This window comes from Sarcophilus harrisii, chromosome 3 (genome assembly GCF_902635505.1).
Source record: "Sarcophilus harrisii chromosome 3, mSarHar1.11, whole genome shotgun sequence".
Lineage (NCBI taxonomy): Eukaryota > Metazoa > Chordata > Mammalia > Dasyuromorphia > Dasyuridae > Sarcophilus > Sarcophilus harrisii.
Window position 1 is genome coordinate 601,072,907 of NC_045428.1, and position 20,141 is coordinate 601,093,047.

Consider the following 20,141-nt stretch of genomic DNA (forward strand, 5'->3'; position numbering starts at 1 on the left):
CCTTTAATAGCATTTGGTTTAATCATTTGAGTTCTTGGAAGAACTGGGAAGAATCCCGAAAAGGCTGAGAGAAGGAGCTGGCATTGCCAGAGGGATCCGAAAGGGATGGCGGAGACTGGAGGCGAAGGCTCAGGGAGGGACGATCCAAGACTGGAGCGGGAAATCATAGCTCTGGAGGAGACTGAGGCCGGGAATTGGAAGGCGAGGAAAGATCCCGGCCAGAAGTCTGCTGGTGGCACTGGGGACGAGTGGAGAGAGTGGACTCTCACTAGACACCCAGAGTGATCAGAGGAAAAGGGGACACTCCAGAGTGATCCAGAGGAAAAGGAGGTACCCAGAGTGATCAGAGGAAAAGGGGGCACCCAGAGTCATCCAGAGGAAATGGAGGCACCCAGAGCGATTAGAGGAAAAGGGGGCACCCAGAGCGATCAGAGGAAAAGGGGATACTCCAGAGTGATCCAGAGGAAAAGGAGGCACCCAGAGTGATCAGAGGAAAAGGAGTCACCCAGAGTCATTAGAGGAAAAGGGGATACTCCAGAGCCATCCAGAGGAAATGGAGGCACCCAGAGTGATCAGAGGAAAAGGAGTCACCCAGAGTGATTAGAGGAAAAGGGGATACTCCAGAGTCATCCAAAGGAAAAGGGGACACCCCAGAGTGATCCAGAGGAAAAGGAGGCACCCAGAGCGATCAGAGGAAAAGGAGTCACCCAGAGTGATTAGAGGAAAAGGGGATACTCCAGAGTGATCAGAGGAAAAGGGGGCATCCAGAGGCGTCCAGAGGAAAAGGAGTCACCCAGAGTGATTAGAGGAAAAGGGGATACTCCAGAGTGATCAGAGGAAAAGGGGGCATCCAGAGGCGTCCAGAGGAAAAGGAGTCACCCAGAGTGATTAGAGGAAAAGGGGATACTCCAGAGTGATCAGAGGAAAAGGGGGCATCCAGAGGCGTCCAGAGGAAAAGGAGTCACCCAGAGTGATTAGAGGAAAAGGGGATACTCCAGAATGATCCAGAGGAAAAGGAGGCAGCCGGAGTGATCAGAGGAAAAGGAGGCACCCAGAGCGATCAGAGGAAAAGGGGATACTCCAGAGTGATCCAGAGGAAAAGGGGGCACCCAGAGTGATCAGAGGAAAAGGAGGCACCCAGAGCTATCCAGAGGAAATGGAGGCACCCAGAGTGATCAGAGGAAAAGGGGATACTCCAGAATGATCCAGAGGAAAAGGAGGCAGCCGGAGTGATCAGAGGAAAAGGAGGCACCCAGAGCGATCAGAGGAAAAGGAGGCACCCAGAGCGATCAGAGGGGGGCACCCAGAGCCGTCCAGAGGAGGACTGGGCAGTCACGGAGAGATTCAAAGCAGTACAGAGTGGCTGGAAGTCAGGAGGTTCAAACCCTGCCGGGGCCAGCAGCTCCCATATGGTGTGATCTTGCATCACGCTCCTGTCACCTGCGCGGCGAGGATTGCACTGAGATGCCCTGGGAAGTTCCTTCCTATTTCTCAATTCTTAAACCTAAGATCTGGGAGATAACAGAGGGAAAGGACCTGGGACGAGAACAATTTGAGAGGGAAATCAGAGATCAAGAAAAGATCAGGGGGCAGCCGGGGGCGCAGTGGGTGGAGCACCAGCCTGAAGTCAGGAGGACCCGAGTTCAAACTTGACCCCAGACACTTTAACCCCGCCTGGCTGTGGGACCCAAGGACATACCCTGGCCCGGGAAAACCCGAAGACCAGATCAGAGGCGGAGGGGAGGGGGAGGGGAGGATGGGTGGGAGAGGGGGGTGGGGGGATTGGTGGTAAGGCCGGGGGGGGGTGGGTTTGGAGTGGGGAGCGATTTTGGGGTGGAGGTGGGGGCCCGGAGGGGGAGGGTTGGGCTGGTGCCTGCGGGAGGGGTGGGGGTGAGGGGGAAGGTGGTATCCCGGGGGTGGGGGCCCCGCGGGGCCCGGGAGGTTTGGCCGGGGGGGGGGGTGGGCGGGGGCGGCGGGGGGGCGGGGGGGGGGGTGGGGGGGGGGGGGGGGCCCCCTTCGGGGGTCCAGGGGCCCCGCGGGCGCCCGGGCAGAATAGGCGGGGGGGTGGCCCCAGTTTTGGGGCCAGGGGGGGAGGGGAATGGAGGGGGGAAGGGGTTTGGGTCCCTGGGAGGGGGCCCCTTCCGGCATTTGGGCCGTTTCCTGGGGGGGTTTTGGGGCGGTTTTGGGGGTGACCAGATCTGGCCCCGGAATTTGGGGGGGCCCCCGAAGGTGAAAGGGAGGGGGGGGGGAGAGATTGCTGCGGGGGCCCCTTTGGGGCCCTGGGTTTGGAATTTTGGAGGTTTGGGGGGGGGGGGGGCTTTGGGGGGCAAAGGGGCCCCGGGAAAGGTTTAGCCCCGGGGTGCCCGGGTTGTTTTTTTGGGAAAAATTTTTCTTGGGCCGGTTTTTTTTTTACCCTTTGTGTTTAAAGGGGGGGAATAAAGGCTTTTTTTGGGGAAAGGGGCCGGGGTTTGAAAAGGGGATGGATGGGGAAGGGTGGGTGGAGCCCAGGCGCAAGCCCCTTGGGGAGGGGGGCCCGGCGGGAAGAGAGTGGTCCTGGGGCCTGGGGGGTTTTTCCCCCTCACCCGGCCCCTTTTGCTTTGGGAGGGGGCAAATGGGGTGATGGTGCGGAGGGGAGTTTTCCCCCCCTTTGGGTTGAGCCCCTTTGGGGGGGGATTTGGGGGGGGGGCTGGTGGGGAGGGTGGAGGGGTTTCCGGGTTTTGGGACAGGGGGGCCGGCTGGGGAAAAGGGGGCCTGGGATGGGGGTCCGTGGGTGGGGGTAACCCTGGGGCCCCCCCATTTTTGGGGGGGCCCCAAAAATTGTGGGGGGCCTGGGGATTTCCCATTGGGGGAGGGGGCCCTTTACCCCCAAAAAGGGGTGTTTTGGGGGAGGGAGGGTTTTGGGCCGGCCCGTTGGGGGGGCCGAAGCGGGTGGGGCCCTTGTGGGGCCCCGGCCCTGGGTTGGGGAGTGTGGCCCGGCCCGGGGGATTTGGGTTTTTTTTCGGGGGTGGGGGTTTTACCCGGGGGTTGGGGTTTGTGGGGAAAGGGGCAGGGGGTTTTGGGGGGGGGAAAGTGGGTTTTGGGGGTGTTTTGGGGGATTTGAGGGTTTTTGATTTTGCGTTTGGGGGGTTTTTGGGGGGAGGGTTTTGCGTTTGGGGGGTTTTTCTTTTGGGGTTTTGGGTTTTTGGGTTTTGGTTTTGTTTTTTTTGGGGGGGGGGCGGGGGGGGGTTTTTTTGGGGGGTTTTGCTGGGGGAGGGGGTCAGGGGTTTTGGGGTTTTTTGGGGTGCTTTTTGAGGGTTAGGGGGGTGGGGGCGGGTTTTGGGGGGGGTTTGGCGACGGGGGGGTTTTTCTTTGGGGGGGGGGTTAAAGGGTGGTTTTTGGGCGGCAGTTGGATTTTTGGGGTGGGGGGGGTTTTTTTATTTTTGGTTTTCCGGGGGGGGAAAGGGTGGGTTTTGGGCCCAAGCGGGGGGGGGTCGGGGGTTTTGTTTGGGGAGGGGTTTTTGTTTTTCAGGGTTTTGCGGGGCAGGGCCCCGGGGGGGGGGGTAGGGGTGGGGGAAAGGGGCTTTTGTTTTTTGGGGGAAATTTTTGGGGTTTGGTAAGCTTTTTGGGAGAGTGGGGTTTTGGGGGGGGGGAGGGTTGTGGGGGGTTTGTTTTTTTTTTGGGTGGCCCCCCCGGGGTTTTTTTGGAGGGGTTTGGGGCTGGGGGGGGGGGGGGGGTTTTTTGGTAAAGCTTTGGAAAACGGTAGGTTAAGGAATTTTGCCGTGGGGGGGGCCGGTGGGGGGGGTTTTGGCAATACGTTTGGGCGGCAAAAAATGGGCGGCGGCTGTGGTGGTGGGGTTGGCGGGGGCCCCAACGGCATTATTGCTTGTGGCCCCGGGCGGTCCATGTGCCTGGCCGGACCATGATTGCGGTGGCCACAGAACCCGGCTTTTGGCGGCGGGGGCCCCCGGTACCCCTGGCCGCTGGGGCCCCTGGGTATTGCCCGGGGGGCCGGCGGCCCATAGCTTGGTGGCCCCAAACCCCGGTCAAGGCGGCCTGGTGGAACTGCCTACCGGGGCTGCCCCCCGGGGTACCCGGGCTGCTGGTGGCCCCCGGTTCAATTGGCGGTGGCCCCGGTACCCATTGCCGGGCGGGGCGGGTCCCATGTTTGGTGGCCAAACCATGGGTCCTTTAATGTTTGGTGGCCCCAAACTGGCGGCATTATTGCGGGTGGCCCCAAAGGGCGCCTTTAATGCATTGGGCGCGGGGGCAAAATGACGGCATGAGTTTGGTGGGCCCGAATTTTCGATTTTGTGCCCGCAAGGGTTTGGCGGGGGAAAATTTTGACTGGGAGGGCAAGGGGTTTTGTGAAAAGGGGGTGGGGTTTTTTTTGGGCGGGCGGGGGGTTTTGGGGGGGTTGGGGTAGGGGGGAAAGGGGGTGTTAGAAGGGTTTTGTGTGGGGGTCCGGGGGTGACTGGGTTGGGTTTGGGGGGAGGTTTACTTTTGGGGGGTTTGAAGATGGGAAATTTGGGAGGGGAGATGGCGGGTTTAAAGTTTTAGTTTAGTTTGGTTTGGGGGGGTTTTTTGGGATTTTCTGGGATTTTGGGGTAAATTTTTTTGGGGTTTGCTTTTAAGTGGGAAGGTGTTTTAAAGTTTGGGGTGCGATGGGGGGGGGGGTTTTGGGGTTTTTTTTCTTGAGGGACGGGGTTTGGGGGGTGGAAGGGGGAGAGATGGAGGTTTGGGAGGTTGGGTTTTTGGTTAAAGTTGTTTTGATTTTTGTTAAAATTTTGTTTTGGGGGATTAATTTTAGATAAAGGGGGTTAGTGTTTTATTTTTTGTTTCTTTGCGTTTTTCTTTGTTTTCTTTTTTTTTTTTCTTTTTTTTTTCTTTTTTTTTTTTTTTCTTTTTTTTTTCTTTTTCTTTTTTCCTTTTTTCTTTTTTTTTTTTTTTCTTGTTTTTTTTTGGGGAGGTTTGGAATAGTTTTCCCTTTGTGTTTTTTTTCCTTTTTTTTTTTGAGTTCCTTGTCCCTTGGGTGGTTTGGGTTTGGGTAGGGGTGGAAGGGGGGGGGGGGGGGAGGCTTTTGGGCGAGAGGTCCTGGGTAGGTGGGGGAGACTTTTGAGGAGGATTGGTCCTGGTTTGAGTAAAGGAGGGGGCAGTGGGGAAGGGGGGGGTTCTCCGGGTTGGGGGGAGGGAGGGTTTGGGGGGGGGGCGGTGGAAGGTTAGTGGTCTTTTCAGGGAAATGGAGCCCGGCCGGGACAAAGGACTTTTCCAAGGTCACCCAGGGATCCCGGAATGAGAGGGGTCGCCCCAGAGTTGAGTTCCTTTAGGGAGAAAATCCGCTTTTGAAGGTACTGTGTGCCCGCAGGTGCAGGGGGGGAAGGGGAATTGGGGGGAGAAGAGCCCGACCCCCCTGCCCCGGGCCCTGAGGGCCCTCTGTCAGAATGGGGTCGACTTTCCCGGGGCCTGAAAGGGCTTCCCGGGGCGTGGAAGTTTGTTTCCCCTGGGCCCCCGAGACCCCCAACCAGCCCCCAATTTGGGAGATGCCGGAGGGGGGAAGGGTGGGTGGGGTGTATGGGGTCCTGGGTGGGGGGTGTTGGAAGGGTGAGTCGTTTTCCTGTGGGGCCCCCCCAAACAAGTTTTCTCGTTTTGCCCCTTCCTTGGGAAAGGTTTTAGAATAGGCCCTGGGTTCCCCTCCCCACTGTCCCAAGGGAGTGGGATTCTGGGAGGGGTTTGAATTGGGGAGAGGACTTAGGGGTCCGGGAAGGAATCCCGCCTGGAGGTTTTCTGATGGTAGAATAAGTTCCCCGCCCTGGGGTGTCTGGGTTGGGGCGTTGGTGGTGTTTGACACGGGTGAGTTTAATTTACTTTCCCTGTGGTGCTGAGGTAAAGAAAGCTGTCTCAGGTGTGAGGGTGGGGACAGGGAGGAGGGAGGGGAGGAGGGAGGGGAGGAGGAGGGAGGGAGGGAGGGAGAGGGAAGGGGGGAGAGAGGGAGGGAGGGAGAAGGGGGAGGGAGGGAGAGAAAGCCCCGGGGCGGGACCCGGAGAAGAGTAGAGGAGGGAGGGAGTCGGGGGCAGGGGAAGAGTCCTGGAGGGGAGGAAGGGGGTGAGTGAGGGAAAAGGGAAAGGGGGGGTTGAGTTTTGTTGGAATGGTTTGGAAAGTGGACTGGGGAGGTGGGGGAGGGCCTTTGGGCTTTTTATGGGGAAAGGGGGCCCCGCCTGGTCCCACTTTGGTTTTGGAGAACGAGGAGGATTTTTCTCGGAAGAGGGGGCCCGAGAGTAGGTTTCCCTTTTTCCAGAATTTAGAGTAGAGGGTGCAGTGCCTTTTAGCCGGAGCTTCCCTGGTTGGAGCGGGACTGGAGCCCCCTTCCCCACCTTACCTTTTCCTCTGCCCCGCACCGCAGGTCTCTGCCCTTTTGCAGGGGGAGTTGGGTTTGCCAATTAAAGGGAAAGTGAGAGAGTACCTTGTTTCCGCTGGGAGGGTTTTGAGGTAAGGGCCCCTTGTTCGGGACTGAGGTTAGGGCCTGGGTGAGGTTGGATGTTACCCATAAAGAATAAGATTTATTAAGATTTGTATGTGAGGGATTGGAGAAGAAAAGAAGGGTTTTTCAAGAGCTACCTGGGGAAAGTAAAACAAGACAGAGAGCAGGGAACGGAAATGGAAAGAAAAAAAATTCTTAATTAAGAGATTTGGGCTTTGGACGTGAGGTTTTTAGTTAGGGTTTTAAAAGCAGGCAGGTTTAAGGGGGTGTCATTGGACCAAAAATTTTATTAGGGTAAGGGTAAGAATATAAAGGAGGAGCACAGCCCTAAGTAGGGGATTAGTTTATTGGTCTCAGACATTAACATTGCTGTGGGGTGGGAAGTTTAACCCCAACTTACAAAAAAAAAAAAAAAAAAAAAAAAATATATATATATATATATATATATATATATATATATATTTTTTAAAATTTATAGGGAGCATTGGGGGAGTAAGATATAGAGAGGGAAGAGATGTAGAAAGATGTTATAAAGTTGAGATGAACCCAAAGTTTGGATTTGGGGTGAGTGAGGAGTCGGATGAGTTTGGGGTGAGGGTGTTCCATGGTATTAAGGTGGGGGAGGGGTTAGAGAGAGAAGATTTGTTTTGGGAATGTTGAGGTGTTATAGATATTTGTGTTTGGAAAGGAGGAAGGTGTAGAGAGATGGGAGGATGGGGAGAATTTTAAAGTGATTAACCATTCCCAGGAAATTGGTGAGATCCCGAGGGAAAAAAGGACAAGCATTGAGAAGGGGATAAGTGTGGGGTGAAAGACAGTAATGTTTGGAGGGTGTGTGAGGGGGAATGTTTTTTTTTTGTTTGGGGATGGGGCCCTTTTTTTGTTTGGGGTTTTGAAAAAGGGGGAAGGAAAAAAAGTAGTGGGGAGGAGGGGGGAGAGAGAGAGAAAAAAGAAGAGAAAAAGAAAGAAAGAGAAAAAAAAAAAGAGAAAAGAGAAGAAAGAAAGAGAGAAAAGAGGGAAAGAAGGAGAGGGGGGGAGGAAAGAGAGGAAGGAGGGGGAAAAAGAAGGAAATGAGGAGGAGGGAAGAAGAAAGAAAAAAGGGAAAGAAAAGGGGGGGGGGGGGGGGGGAAAGGGGGGGGGGGGGGGTGGGGGGGGGGGGGGGGCGGGGGGGGGGGGGGGGGAAAAGGGGAGGAGGGGGAAGGGGGGGGGGAAGGGAATTGTGTGTTGGGAGTTGTGTTTGTGTGTGCTTGGTGGGGTGTTTTGGTTTTGTGGGTGTTGGGGGGAGAGGGTTTTTTTTTTTTTGAATGATTTTTTTCCCTTTTGTTTTCTTGGTTTGATATTTAGAGTTGGTTCTTTGAAATTTTTTCTTTCTTTCTTTTTCTTTCTTGAGGGTTTTTTAATTTGGTTGGGGGGATTTATTTTGTTTTTTTTTTTGTTTTTTCTGTGGTTTTTTCTTTTTTTAAGGGGGGTTTGGGGTTTGCATTTATGAGTTTTCTTTGTGTTTTTCTTTTTCTTTTTTGGGGGGGGGGAGGGGTGGTTTGGGGTTTTTTTTTTTTCTTTAGAGTTTGGGACTTTCGGCCAATTTTCTTTCCCATTTTAGACAAGAGTTTTCCCCCGTTTTGTTTTTTGTTTTTGGGGTTTTTGTGAGTTTGGCCCGCTTTTTGGGATTTTTTGTTTTCCCATGTTTTTCCCGTTTTTCTTTTGTTTGTTTTAGGGTTTGGGGGTGGGGCAGAGCTTGGGGTGGGGGGTGGGGGGGGTTTTGGGAGGGGGGGTGGGGGTTAGGAATTTTGGGGAAAGAAAGGGGGTTTTTAAAGGGTTTTCGGGGGGGAATGGGAGGGAGTTAATTTTAGGGAGGGGGTTTTTTTTTATGTTTAAGAAAATTAGGTTTTAGGGGGTAAATTTGGGGGGAGGTTTAAAAAATCCCTTTTGGGTGGTTTTGGGAGGTTTTTTTTGAAGGTTTTTGTTTTATGGTACCCGGGAATGTGTTCAGATAGGGCTGGGGGGGAAAGAAAAAGAAGGGGGAAGGGTTTAGGGGTTATTGATTTACTATTTCCCTTAAAAACTGGGAGAGGTGGGTGGTTGGGGAGAGGGGAGGGACTTTGAGTGGGATTTGGTTGGGGTGTTTTTGATTTTCATTGATGAGAAGAGTAAGCGGTTGTTTTGGGGTTTTGGACTGGATTGGAGTGGTTTTTTTTGGGGAGTTGGGGGGGGGGGGAAAGGGGTTTTCCACCTTTGGGAGAGGGGTTTTGGGTTTATTTTTCCTTTCTTTCTTTTTAGATGGGTTGGGGGTTTGGTTTCCCCTTTTGGGTGTGGTTATTTGTTTGGACTTTGGTTTGTTTCTTCCCCACCCTTTCTTCTGAAAGGGGAGTTGGTGGTGAAGGGGGGGGGGAGGCCTTCCCTTCCCTTCTTGAGGGCCTGGGACCCCAAGGGCGCCTCTTCCTGAAGAGGGTGGGACCCCGGGGCAGCCGGGCACGGCCCCGCCACCCTGCCCTTGCGGACCCAGGAGTTTGAGAACCCAGAGGGAGAGGGGCCGGGAGAGACAGCCCCGGGAGGAGACTCCTCTCCCAGTCACTGCCCGTGCAATCCTGCCTGGGAGGTCTCCCTGCCGATGTGGCCCCGCCTCCCCTTTGGGGTAACCCCAGGGACCAGGGGGGAGGTCGGGCCGGGCTTGGTCGAGGGGAGGGGGGCGCAGGGGAATCCTGGAAGCCCTGGGGTGTCCTGGCCCCTCATTCCCTGCCTTTCCCCCAGACCTGGGCACCCCTCTGGGCCTGAGCCGGCAGCACCTCAGTTACCTGCAGGAGATCGGCAGCGGCTGGTTCGGGAAAGTGAGTGGGGCCGCGAGGGCTGGGGTGGGGGGCCCTCCGAGCCCCCTCCGCTCACCTCCTTGGCCCAGCGGCGGCCTCGCCATCCCGCCTCTTGTCATCCCGCCTCCCACTCCTTACCATCTCTGTTCTGCCGCGCTCCTCCACCCCTGTGTCCCGTCTCTTCACAACCCCTGATTTCCACTCACTTCCCCATCTCTGTCCACCTAGAGGAGGGCAGAAAGCCACTCAATCCAGCCCCTCGAGGTAATAAAAGAGAAAATGAGGCCGGAGAGGTCCCGGGATTTGCCCCTCTCCTGCCTCCTGACCCACGACCTTGCCCACTGCTCCCGGCTGTCTCTGTCCCCACCTTCCAAGCTAGGGCCCAGCTTCCTTCTGTTCTTCCCCTCTCCTTCCACTCATCCCCCCCTCCATGCCTCATCCCTCCGTCAGCGCCTCCCTCCATCCCTCCATCGGCTGCTCTGTCTCGCCGCCCAGCTGTCCACTCGTCCGTGTACCCATCTCTCCATCAGTCCCTCCGTCCATCTGCCTCTCTGCTCGTGAGTGTTTGGCTGGGAGGTGGGAAGGGGGGCATCAAGCAGTCCAAACCTCCAAGGCCCGTTACGGGCCCGCTATGGGGATGGCTTGGAACATGGGCCCCTTGAAAGAGAGGGGTTGAATGGGGGGACGGGGAAGGGAACCTAGGTGATGGCTGCCTCCCTCCCCCCAGGTCATTCTAGGGGAGATCTTCTCAGATTTCAGCCCGGCCCAGGTGGTGGTAAAGGAGCTGAGGGTCAGCGCTGGGCCCCTGGAGCAGAGAAAGTTTCTTTCCGAGGCTCAGCCTTACAGGTAAGGCAGGCAGAGGGGCCAGACTCGGCGCTCCTTGGAGTGACCCGGATGGGTGGGGGGGGGCGGCAGAGGTGGGAGCCCGAGCGGGACATTTGGATCTGGGCCGAGGGATGGGAGCCAGGACCTCGGCAAGCCTCCGGCCTGGAGCCCCAGATGTGGGACGGGAGGGTGCAAGGGGCCGGGCTTCTGGGAGGTGGCCCAAGGGCTGCAGAGGGCCTGGGGCCCTGACCCGCCGTCTGCCCCGCAGGAGCCTGCATCACCCCAATGTTCTCCAGTGCCTGGGGCTCTGCGCCGAGACCCTGCCCTTCCTTCTCATCATGGAGTTCTGCCAGCTGGTGGGTCCCTCCCGCGCCTGCCTCGAGGCCGCGCTTGGAAGCCCGAGGGTCCCGGGGGTGGCGAGCGAGGGCGGCCCCCTTCTCGGGATGAGCGGGCCGGGGGTCCCGAGGAGGCGGGAGAGTGGCAGCTCAAAAGAAAGGAGCGGTAGAGTGTGATTGGCTGCCTGGGGAGGGGGGCGGGGCGCTGGCTCCCGGGATGCAGGCGTCCAGCCCTGATTGGGTGGGTCTGGGAACCGGGGGATCCCTGCCGACCCTGCCCCCTTGCCCTATTCCCCAGGGAGATCTGAAGCGCTACCTGAGGGCCCAGAGGCCCCCCGAGGGCCTCTCCCCGGAGTGCCTTTGAGACGGGCACTTGCAGGAATGGGCTTGAGACGTGAGGTTTGCCCACTGCACGCCAACTTGTGCACAGGTGAGGCAAGGGAAGGGGGGTAAGATGGGGAAACGGGGAGGGGAGAGAAGGAGGGGCGAGAGATTAGACCGAGGGGAAGATAACTGGGACCTTGGACCTTCCTTACTGGTGCCTCCCTGACCTGGAATTGTTTGGAGTTTAAGGATTTGGGAGGGGGGGAGGAAAAGGGAGAGGGAAGAATAGGGGAGAGGCACCGTTTTTTTCCCTTCCCTTTCGAGGACCTGGCCTGAGAATCCTTGGATTACCCACGGTGGAAAATTGGGGGGTTTGGTTCTCAAAGAAAAGGTATGGGGGGGAGGGAGTCCCTGACCCCATCGGATCCCCTGATTTGGGGTTTATTTTTTATTGTTGGAAATAGGGGAGAAATTAATGTGGTTGATGACATTTTATTTTACCCGGGAGGGGTGGGTTTACTGTTGCTCCCCGGGACTGGCTTTGCCCCGGGACTTTTTGTGTCCTGGATTAGGTTGTGTCCCGGGATAGTTGGGGGACCGCTTGTGGGGACGTTGTTGGGACCGGTTGTGCCCCGGGACCCTGCTTTGTGTGGGAAATGGGAGATGGAGGTTGGTTTTTAAGGAGGGAAGTTCTCCTCTTTCTAGGAAGATTATTACTACCCCTGAAGCGGGATCCCGAGAGGGTGCCCCGGTTTTGGGAATCCATGGGACCTTCATGGTGGTGGGAAAGGGAGAGAATTTGGTGAGCGGGGGCGGGGGGGGGGCAGGGGGAGGGGGTGGGGGGACCCGCGACGGTTTTCCCCCCAGGTTTGGGGGTGAGTGTGGGAGTTGTTAATTGGGGCAGCCACGCCCACCCTCGAGGAGGGCCTTGGTTTTGTCCGGAGCTGGGTTTGCCCCGGGTGCCCCATGGGGACTATTTGGTGAGTGGGGCGAGCCGGGAGGTGCCTGCCACGGGAGGGGGGGGATGGGGGGGTAGGGGAGAGGAAGGGGCCGGAGAGGGTGGGGATTTTTTTTGTTTGGTTTTGATCCGGGGAATTTTCTGTACCCTTTCCTCCTGTTGGCCCTTGCCCTTTTCCGATTCTCGGTCTGGCTTGGAGTTTGGTTTGCCCGGTTTTGGTTTTCTTGACCCGATTTTGCTTTTTTCCCTTTTTGCTATTTTGGGTTTGCCCGTTCCCTTTGACCCCATTTTCCTGGCCTGGGTCCTGGTTTTTCTTGGTTTTTCCCGCCCCGCCTTTGGCCCCACCGTTCCCAGGATGAGTTCCGTTTGTGGGCCCCGGGCCCCGGCCTTGATTAGGGACCCATTTTCTGAGGGGTTTCCCCCTCCGCCGTGGAGTTTGGGGGGCCCCCGCCCCGGGAGGTTTTCCCCTTTTGCTGAGGTGGATGAGAGTCCCCATGGCCCGAGAGAGCCGGTTTTGAGGTGTGGGAGAAGGGGGGGGGGTAGGGGGGGGCCTGGGTTTGGAGCCGGCCCCCGGGGAAAGGGTAATTTTCAGTGCCCCGGTTAAACGGGCGGGGGAGGAGATAATCGTGAGGGATTTTGGGAGTCTTCCCAATGGGAAATTGACGGGGGCCCCGAGAAACCCGGGCCGGGTGAGTGGGGGGAGACCTTTGGGTTGTTTTCCCCGGGGGCTTTCCCCGGGGCGGGGGAGCCTAAAGGGTAAGGGGGGGCGGGGCGGGGAGATTTGGCCGGGACCCCCGGGTGTGGGGAGGGGGGCCTTGGGGGAGGAGGAGGAGGAGGAGGAAGGGGAGGAGAGCTCCCTGGGAGAGGGGAGCAGCAGCGGGGGGCGCCGCAGCCGCCGAGGCCCCCTCCCCTGCCCTCTCTGCAGCCACCAGGGGCCCTGCTCCTGCCTCCCCCTCCAGCGCGGGGAGATGGTGTCCGGCTGGGGCGGCCACCCGGCCCTGGGCTGCCCCAACCCCCCGGAGGACGACTCCTCGCTCAGGGCTGAGCGGGGGTCATTAACTGACCTCCCCTTGCCCCCCCCCTCTTCGGCCCCCCCCGAGTTTCTGGACCCCCTGATGGGGGCGGCGGCGCCCCAGTACCCCGGGCGGGGGCCCCCCCCGGCCCCCCCTCCCCTGCCGCCGCCGCCACCTCCCGCCCTGCCCCCTCCTCCCGCCCGGGCTCCCCCAGACCCAGCCGAATCACCCGATGCCCCCTCGGGACTTGGCAGCCCCGGATCCGGTCTCTCGTCTCCGGGCCCCAAGCCGGGGGACAGCGGCTACGAGACGGAGACCCCCTTCTCCCCCGAGGGGGCGTTCCCAGGTGGGGGGGCGGCCGAGGAGGAGGGGGTCCCTCGGCCACGGGCTCCCCCCGAGCCGCCCGACCCGGGAGCCCCCAGGCCACCCCCCGACCCGGGCCCTCTCCCGGGCTTCCTGGTACAGGTGAGCACAGAGCAGCTCCTGCTGTCCTTGAGGGAAGACGTGACCCGCAACGTGCTGGGAGAGAGGGCAGCCCCCAAGGCAGGGAGGACCCCGCAGGGCCCCCAGACCGTAGGCCAGGCAGCCCCCGGAAACCGGGAGAAAGTCCTGGGCCCGCCCGGAAGGGCAGCCCCAGGGAACAGGGAGAGAGTGGCGGAGAACGGGGAGCCCGCGTCCCCGCCGAGCGGGGAGAAAGCGGAGAGCGGCGGCCCGAGGCCCCCGGGGAGCCAGGAGAAGCTCCTGGAGAACGGGGCGCAGACGCCCCCGGAAAGCAGAGCGACACTAGTGCAGAACGGGGGGCGGACGCCCCCGGGAAGCAGAGAGACGCCAGTGCAGAACGGGGGGCAGACACTCCCGGCAAGCAGAGAGACGCCAGTGGAGAACGGGGAGCAGACACCCCCAGGGAGCTCGGAGAAAGCGCCAGAGAATGGGGACCTGAGGTCCCCAGGGCGCAGGGAGAAAGCGTCAGAGAATGGGGGGCAGAGACCCCCAGGGAGTGGGAAGAAAACCCCCGAGGGTGGGGATCCAGCCCCCGGGATCCAGGAGGAGAGAGTCCTAGGGAATGGGGAGAGATGTCTGCAGAATGGGGAGCAGCAAGTCCCAGGGAGCAGGGAGAACACCCCCAGTTTGGGGAGCCCGGCCAGGAGCCCGGGGAGCGGCGAGCCAGTCCCCAGGAGTGGAGGGCAGGCTCGAGGGATCGGGAGGAGAGCCCCGCCAGAGCCTGGGGTTGGGCCCCAGTGGGTCAAGCTCTGGGGGAAGGAAGGCCCAGACGCAGGGACCCGGAGGCGGGGCGGAGCGCCCCCGGGCGAGGTGGGAGCCGCGGAGGCCGGAGTTGGGCCTTGCCCGGGGGGCGGCACTTGGGACGCCGGGACCCAGGCCCTTGGCAGACGGGCTGGGAACGGGAGAGGGGACCCCACCAGGGGAGGAAGGGCCCCGAGATGCCTCGGCTCTTCCTGGATTTGGGCCCCACGGGGAGCAGCAGCAGACGGGAGCGGGACTGGGGGCGGCTACCCACCGCGCTCAGGGCGCTTAGAGATGCCCAGAATCTCCCTCCCTGCCCCCCTGTGGAGTTCCGGGAGAGAAGCCTCCCCTGGAAAGTTTCCCTTTTCACGAACTTGCCCCCAGGCTACTCCGGAGCTGGAAAGGACCGGAAGTCCCGCAGGCCGGCCTCCCTTGGGAGTCTCCCGGGCCCTTGCCCGCGGGCAGCATCTCGGCTGCTCGGATTCCAGCTTCCACCTCACACTTTCCTTTCCTAGTGCCCGCCCCCTCCTCACTTTCCCTTCCAGTCTTTCTCTTTCTGCCCCAAGGGTTGAGAAGAACTGGAGTAACCTCTTCCGCCTTGAATGGCCCTTCAGACCCCTCAGGCCAGGGGCAATGGCCCTGAAGCCTTTCCCATTGGGAGCAGAGTTGGGGGGAGGGGGAGGGGAGGGAGGGAGCCCGAGGCCCAGGGAGGACGGAGGCAGGACTGTGGAGAAGGCTGTGGGAGGCTGGGAGCGGCAGGGAAAGGCTCCGGGATCAGCAGTAGGACAGCTCTGAGAGAGGCAGTTACTGAATCGGGCGGAGGGAGTCCAAACCCCCCTGAAAAGGCTGAATCAACTATCCATATAATGTGTGTTCTTATCGACGGAGCTGCTACAGAAGTGCGCGTACTTGTCAGTAGAGCTACTCATGAGCACACACTCTATTCATCTTAGTAGAGGTAATATAGACATAACAATTGGATCTGTACATGAGTGCATACAGAGTGGATATGCTATATCCATATAAAGTACACGGGATGTACAAATACACACAGGTGCGTACAATGTATATAATCTACATGTAAATAGATGTAAATATAAGTAATATAATCGATGTGTAAGTAGATATATATATATATATATATATATATGTACGTGTACATATCACTAGAGCTACTCATGAGCACACACACTATTCATTTGAGTAGATATAATGTATACCTAATAATTGGATCTATACATGAGTGCATACAGAGTGGATATGCTATATCCATATAAAGTACACGGGATGTACAAATACACACAGGTGCATACAATGTATATAATTTACATGTAAATAGATGTAAATATAAGTAATATGATCTACATGTAAGTAGATATATAGAGACATATGAGTACATGTACATATCATTAGAGCTACTCATGAGTACATACACTATTCATTTTAGTAGACATAATATAAACATAACAATTGGATCTATACATGAGTGCATATAAAGTGGATATGCTATATCCATATAAAGTACACGGGATGTACAAATACACACATGTGCGTACAATGTATATAATTTACATGTAAATAGATGTAAATATAAGTAATATGATCTACATGTAAGTAGATATATAGAGACATATGAGTACATGTACATATCATTAGAGCTACTCATGAGTACATACACTATTCATTTTAGTAGACATAATATAAACATAACAATTGGATCTATACACGAGTGCATATAAAGTGGATATGCTATATCCATATTTGTACATGGGATGTACAAATACACACATGTGCATACAAATGCATGTAATCTACATGTAATGAGATATAAGTAACATAATCTACATGTAAATAGATATAAATATGAGTAATATTATCTATGTTTAAGTATATATACATATATGTACTTGTATATATCATTAGAGCTACTCATGAGTACATGTACACTTCATTTTAGTAGACATAATATAGACATAACCATTGGATCTATACATGAGTGTATGTAAGGTGGATATGCCATATCCATATAAAGTACATATGACGTACAAATACACACAATTGTGTACAAATGTATATAATCTACAGGTAATTAGATATAAATATAAGTAATATAACCTACGTGTAAGTATATATATGTACGTGTACATATCATTAGAACTACTCGTGAGTACACACCCTATTCATTTTAGTAGACATAATATAGACATAACCATTGGATCTATACACGAGTGCATATAAAGTAGACATGCTATACCCATATAAAGTACCGGTAATGTCCAAATATACACAGGTGTGTACAAATGTATATAAACTACAAGTATATCCATATAAGCACATCAGATATACGTATGAGCATGTGTACATATAATCAGAGCTACAAACGAGCACCATGCATGTCAGTGAGCATATATGCGATGTACAAATAAATACATATGTTCACATAAGCATATATAACGTTCAAAAAAGTCGATACAAATATAAGTAATATAGTAACTATGTAAATAGACATCCATACAAGACACATACATGGAAGTAGGGTCAGATCTACATACAAATACATGTAACATGCATGTAATTTATAGATAAGTACATACATGCGCAGAAGTGCAGATGAGTAACTGGCAGCATAATATCTGTCCAACGAGGGACATACAGACCCGTACGTTTAATATCCGGGCAAGGGTCTCAGTGGCTGCGGGAGAGCTCGTGGGGAAGCTTTCTCAGGGACGGAGCCGGGCTCCAAGGGGCCGCCCGCAATTCTAAGCCACAGGGCTGAGAAAGGAGCGCCCTCTGGGCGCGAGGAACAGCCTGGGCCAAGGCAAAGCCGTGGGAGAGCGAGGGGCTCGGTAGAGGACTGGCAGGGTGCCCGTTTGGCCGGGCCAAAGAGGGTGTCTTGGAGAGTGGGGCTGGAAGGGGTCCTCCAGCAGTTAGTCTCGGAGCTCAGCGACTCAGTGATCAATGATAGTTGACCGACTGACTGATCCTAAAAGCCATCAGCAGATGTTGGAACTGGATCAGTTGTAGAGGAAGCAGCTCATCAGTGAGGAGGCTGTGGGAGAAGTGTGGGGAAGATATGGGAGAGAGCCAGAATCATGTCTCTTAGAATGGTAGAAGGGACCACAGAGACCATGGAGGCCATCATCATTACTTTATAGATGAGGAGACTGAGGCAGGCAGGCTAAGTGAGTTGTGGAAGGTCACACAGTTGGTGATGTGGAGCTGCTGTTCGGGAAAGAGACTGAGGCAGGTGGACGTACAGATCAAGGAGTTCTCAGAGAGATGGACACTAAAATCGGATTTTATTGTTCACTCACAATAAAATCAAGTCTAGAGAGGGACAGAAAAAGTGGAGCATCTTGAGTTAAGGGCAGTGTCTGGGCAGTGGGCCAGACAGTGAGTTGGGGGGTGAGCTGGGTGGTGGGCCGGGCAGTGACCAAACGGTTGGGGAGGGGGGAGAGCATTGCCCTTGGGCAGGTGGGAAGGGAACAAGCATTTATTAAGCACCCCAGCACTGGGATAAGCATCTTACATGTAATGTCTCATTTGATCTTCACAACCACCGGGAGCCAGATACTATTATTATCCCCACTATACAGAGAAGGAAGCTGAGGACAGGTTAAGTGACTTGCCCAGGGTGACACAGCTAGTGTCTGAGGCTGGGTTTGAGGACTTCCTGACTCCAGGCTCTCGGCATCGTCCCACCCCCCCCTGTGCCGGTTGGGAGATGACCCAGAGCATCAGGAGATGAGTGAGAACAGGGCCCCCACCATAGGGAGGGTGGCTAAAGGAGCCACAAGAGCCGCTTCCTAGTGTACGGCGGGGAGCAAGCTGGTCCCTCTCCTGGGCCCCAGAGGAGTTCTGGGCCTGGGCTCGGGAGGAGCAGAATCTGAATCTTGCCTAGCTTTTTTAAGTGACTGGGGCAGTCACATCTGTCAAATGGGCTCATAGCAACAGTTCCTTCGCCCAGTCCATATACTGTGTGCCTGGCACTCTGCTAAAGGCTGGAGGCTACATTAAAGCCCTCCAGTCACATTCCCGCCCCCCCCCCAAGGCGGTCAGAATCACCCGGGGAGCCCCGGGATCTCAGGGGCGGCTCAGCCAGGAGAGCTGGGGGGGGGGGAGGGAGGGCACTGACCCGCCCAGGAGTGCCCCACGTAGAACTTTGCCCTGGGAGAAGATGGGCCGGCTGCCCTTCCCGCCCCTCCCCCGCCCGCTGGAAGGGGAGATAGCCACGGGGCGGGGAGAGGAGGGGGACGGGCTTCTTGGGGCTTTGGGCCCCCGGGCACGCTCTTATGTCTCCCTTTCCCCCCCCCCCAAGCTGTTGCCTTCCTGGCCCCCCTCCGCCTCCCACCCTGCCCTGGGCCCTGCGCCCCCTGGGAGGCTGGGGACGCCGGGGTCCTTGGCGCGGAGTCAGGCGGCCCGGGGGCCCTGGGGCTGCTGGAGGACGGGGAGGACGAGGAGGAGGAGGAGGACGACGGGGCGGCCGTGGGGGAGGGCGAGGAGGCGGCGGCGCGGGGCCCTGGGAGGGGCCGGGCAGCCCCGGTGCCCATCGTGGTGAGCAGTGCCGACGGGGACCGGAGCCGCCCGCTCCGGGGGCTGCTCAAATCGCCCCGAGGGGCCGACGAGGCCGAGGAGAGCTTGGAGCTGGAGCGGAAGCGCAAGATGGTCTCCTTCCATGGGGATGACCGCCACCTCCGACAGGTGGGCCCTGGGGGATCCAAGGGGGGGGGCCGAGGGGGGGGCGGGGGGCCGGGGGGGGCGGGGGTCCGAGGGGGGGGGAGCGGGGGCGGGGCCCTGAGGGGAGCGCGGGGAGGAGCGGGGGGGCGGGGGGGCCGAAGGGGGGGGGCGGGGGGGGAGTCCCCTGGGCTGAGCGTCTGAAGGTCCGAGACCTGGATTCCAATCCCCCATGCCGAGTGCTTCCCCCGGTGCCACCAAGAGTGCCCCCAGGGCCCCTGGCCCAGCCGGGGGTGTGTGTGGCCCCCCCGAGTCCCGGTGACTGCCTGGGACAGGGCGCTGACCTCGGCTTGGGGAAAACCGGGCGCGGGGGACTTTTTTTGCCGGCCCGGGGTCTTCCTGCACCCCCTTCCCTGACCCGGCCCCGCGGCTGTTCCAGGAGACCCCGACCAACAGCTGAGGTCCGGTCCCCCGAACCCGAGTTTCGAGCCCCAGCCCCCCGACCCCCTCATCCCCCAGCCCTGGAGATGGGTTCCCCGACAGCGGCTTCGGTGAGGGAAGAAGAAATTGGAGGGTGGGGGAGAAAGGGGAAAAGGGGCGGGGGAGGGGGTTCCAGGTGGGGGGGGCGGGGGAGGGGTTCTGTTCCAGGTGGAGAAGTCCGGATTCCTTTCTCCACAACCCAGGAGGCAGTTTCCCGGTGGGGGAGGATTTTGCCCCCTGCCAGGCCCCCCCACTTGTTCTCCCGCCTCCTCCCTGCACTGGAGACCCCAGGGGCCCCGGCCAGGCCCCCCGACGCCGTCTGCCCCGCAGGTACTCTGCGTTCTGCCCTCGGGTCCCGCAGGCTGGTGGGCAAAGGAGGCTGGGAGATGGGCCGGGGACATGAACATGGCGATGGGAGGAGCCGGACTGGGGGCTGGGGAGGGGCTGTGGGATGGAGAAGGGCCTGGAGCGGTTCCGGGGCCAGAGAAGTGAGTGTGGAGATGGGCCGGGTCAGGGGGGAACAGGAGGGAGGGCAGGGACAGGGAGACTGGGGAGGGAGGGAGGGCAGGGGGACCAAGGAGGGAAGGCTGAGAGACTGAGGAGGGAGGGGTGGGACAGGGAGACTGGAGGAGGCTCCTGGGCAGGGGGAGAGAAAGGGAAGTCAGAGTTGGGTTTTGGAGTCAGGGAGGATGCTGGGAGTTCTGAGGGAACAGCCACCAGCCTCAGACAATCCAGCCAGGGAAACTGAGGCCCAGAGAGTATGAAAGCTGGGGCCTCCAAAGCCCGGGAGGGCTGGAGGCTCCCCAGGGCAGACCCCGGGCTCCCTGGGCAGAGTGGGATGTCCACAGGCAGGTAGGGGCCAGAGTCAGGCTGGGGCAGGGGGCTGGAGCTCAGAGAAGCAGTCAGAGCCCAAGGCCCACCTGGGGAGAAGGCCGGGCCCTGGCTCGGCCCTGGCTGGGCGCCCCTTGGGCAGCCTCCCTTTCACCCGGCCTTCCCGCCTCTTCCCTCCAGGCCCCGTGGAGAACTGATGCC

General features: G+C 57.7%; 1 protein-coding gene across 1 annotated transcript; it reads left to right on the plus strand.

Moving 5' to 3' along the window:
• Positions 1–4,258: 4,258 nt before the first annotated feature.
• LOC100933655 (serine/threonine-protein kinase LMTK3) lies at positions 4,259–19,708 on the plus strand. The gene is made up of 11 exons (XM_031961756.1): positions 4,259–4,354; positions 9,097–9,279; positions 9,986–10,104; positions 10,352–10,439; positions 10,717–10,772; positions 11,448–11,544; positions 12,525–14,024; positions 14,102–14,372; positions 18,274–18,656; positions 18,836–19,180; positions 19,313–19,708. The coding sequence occupies exons 1-11, from the start codon at positions 4,259–4,261 to the stop codon at positions 19,706–19,708; spliced, it is 3,534 nt and encodes a 1,177-aa protein (XP_031817616.1).
• Positions 19,709–20,141: the final 433 nt, after the last annotated feature.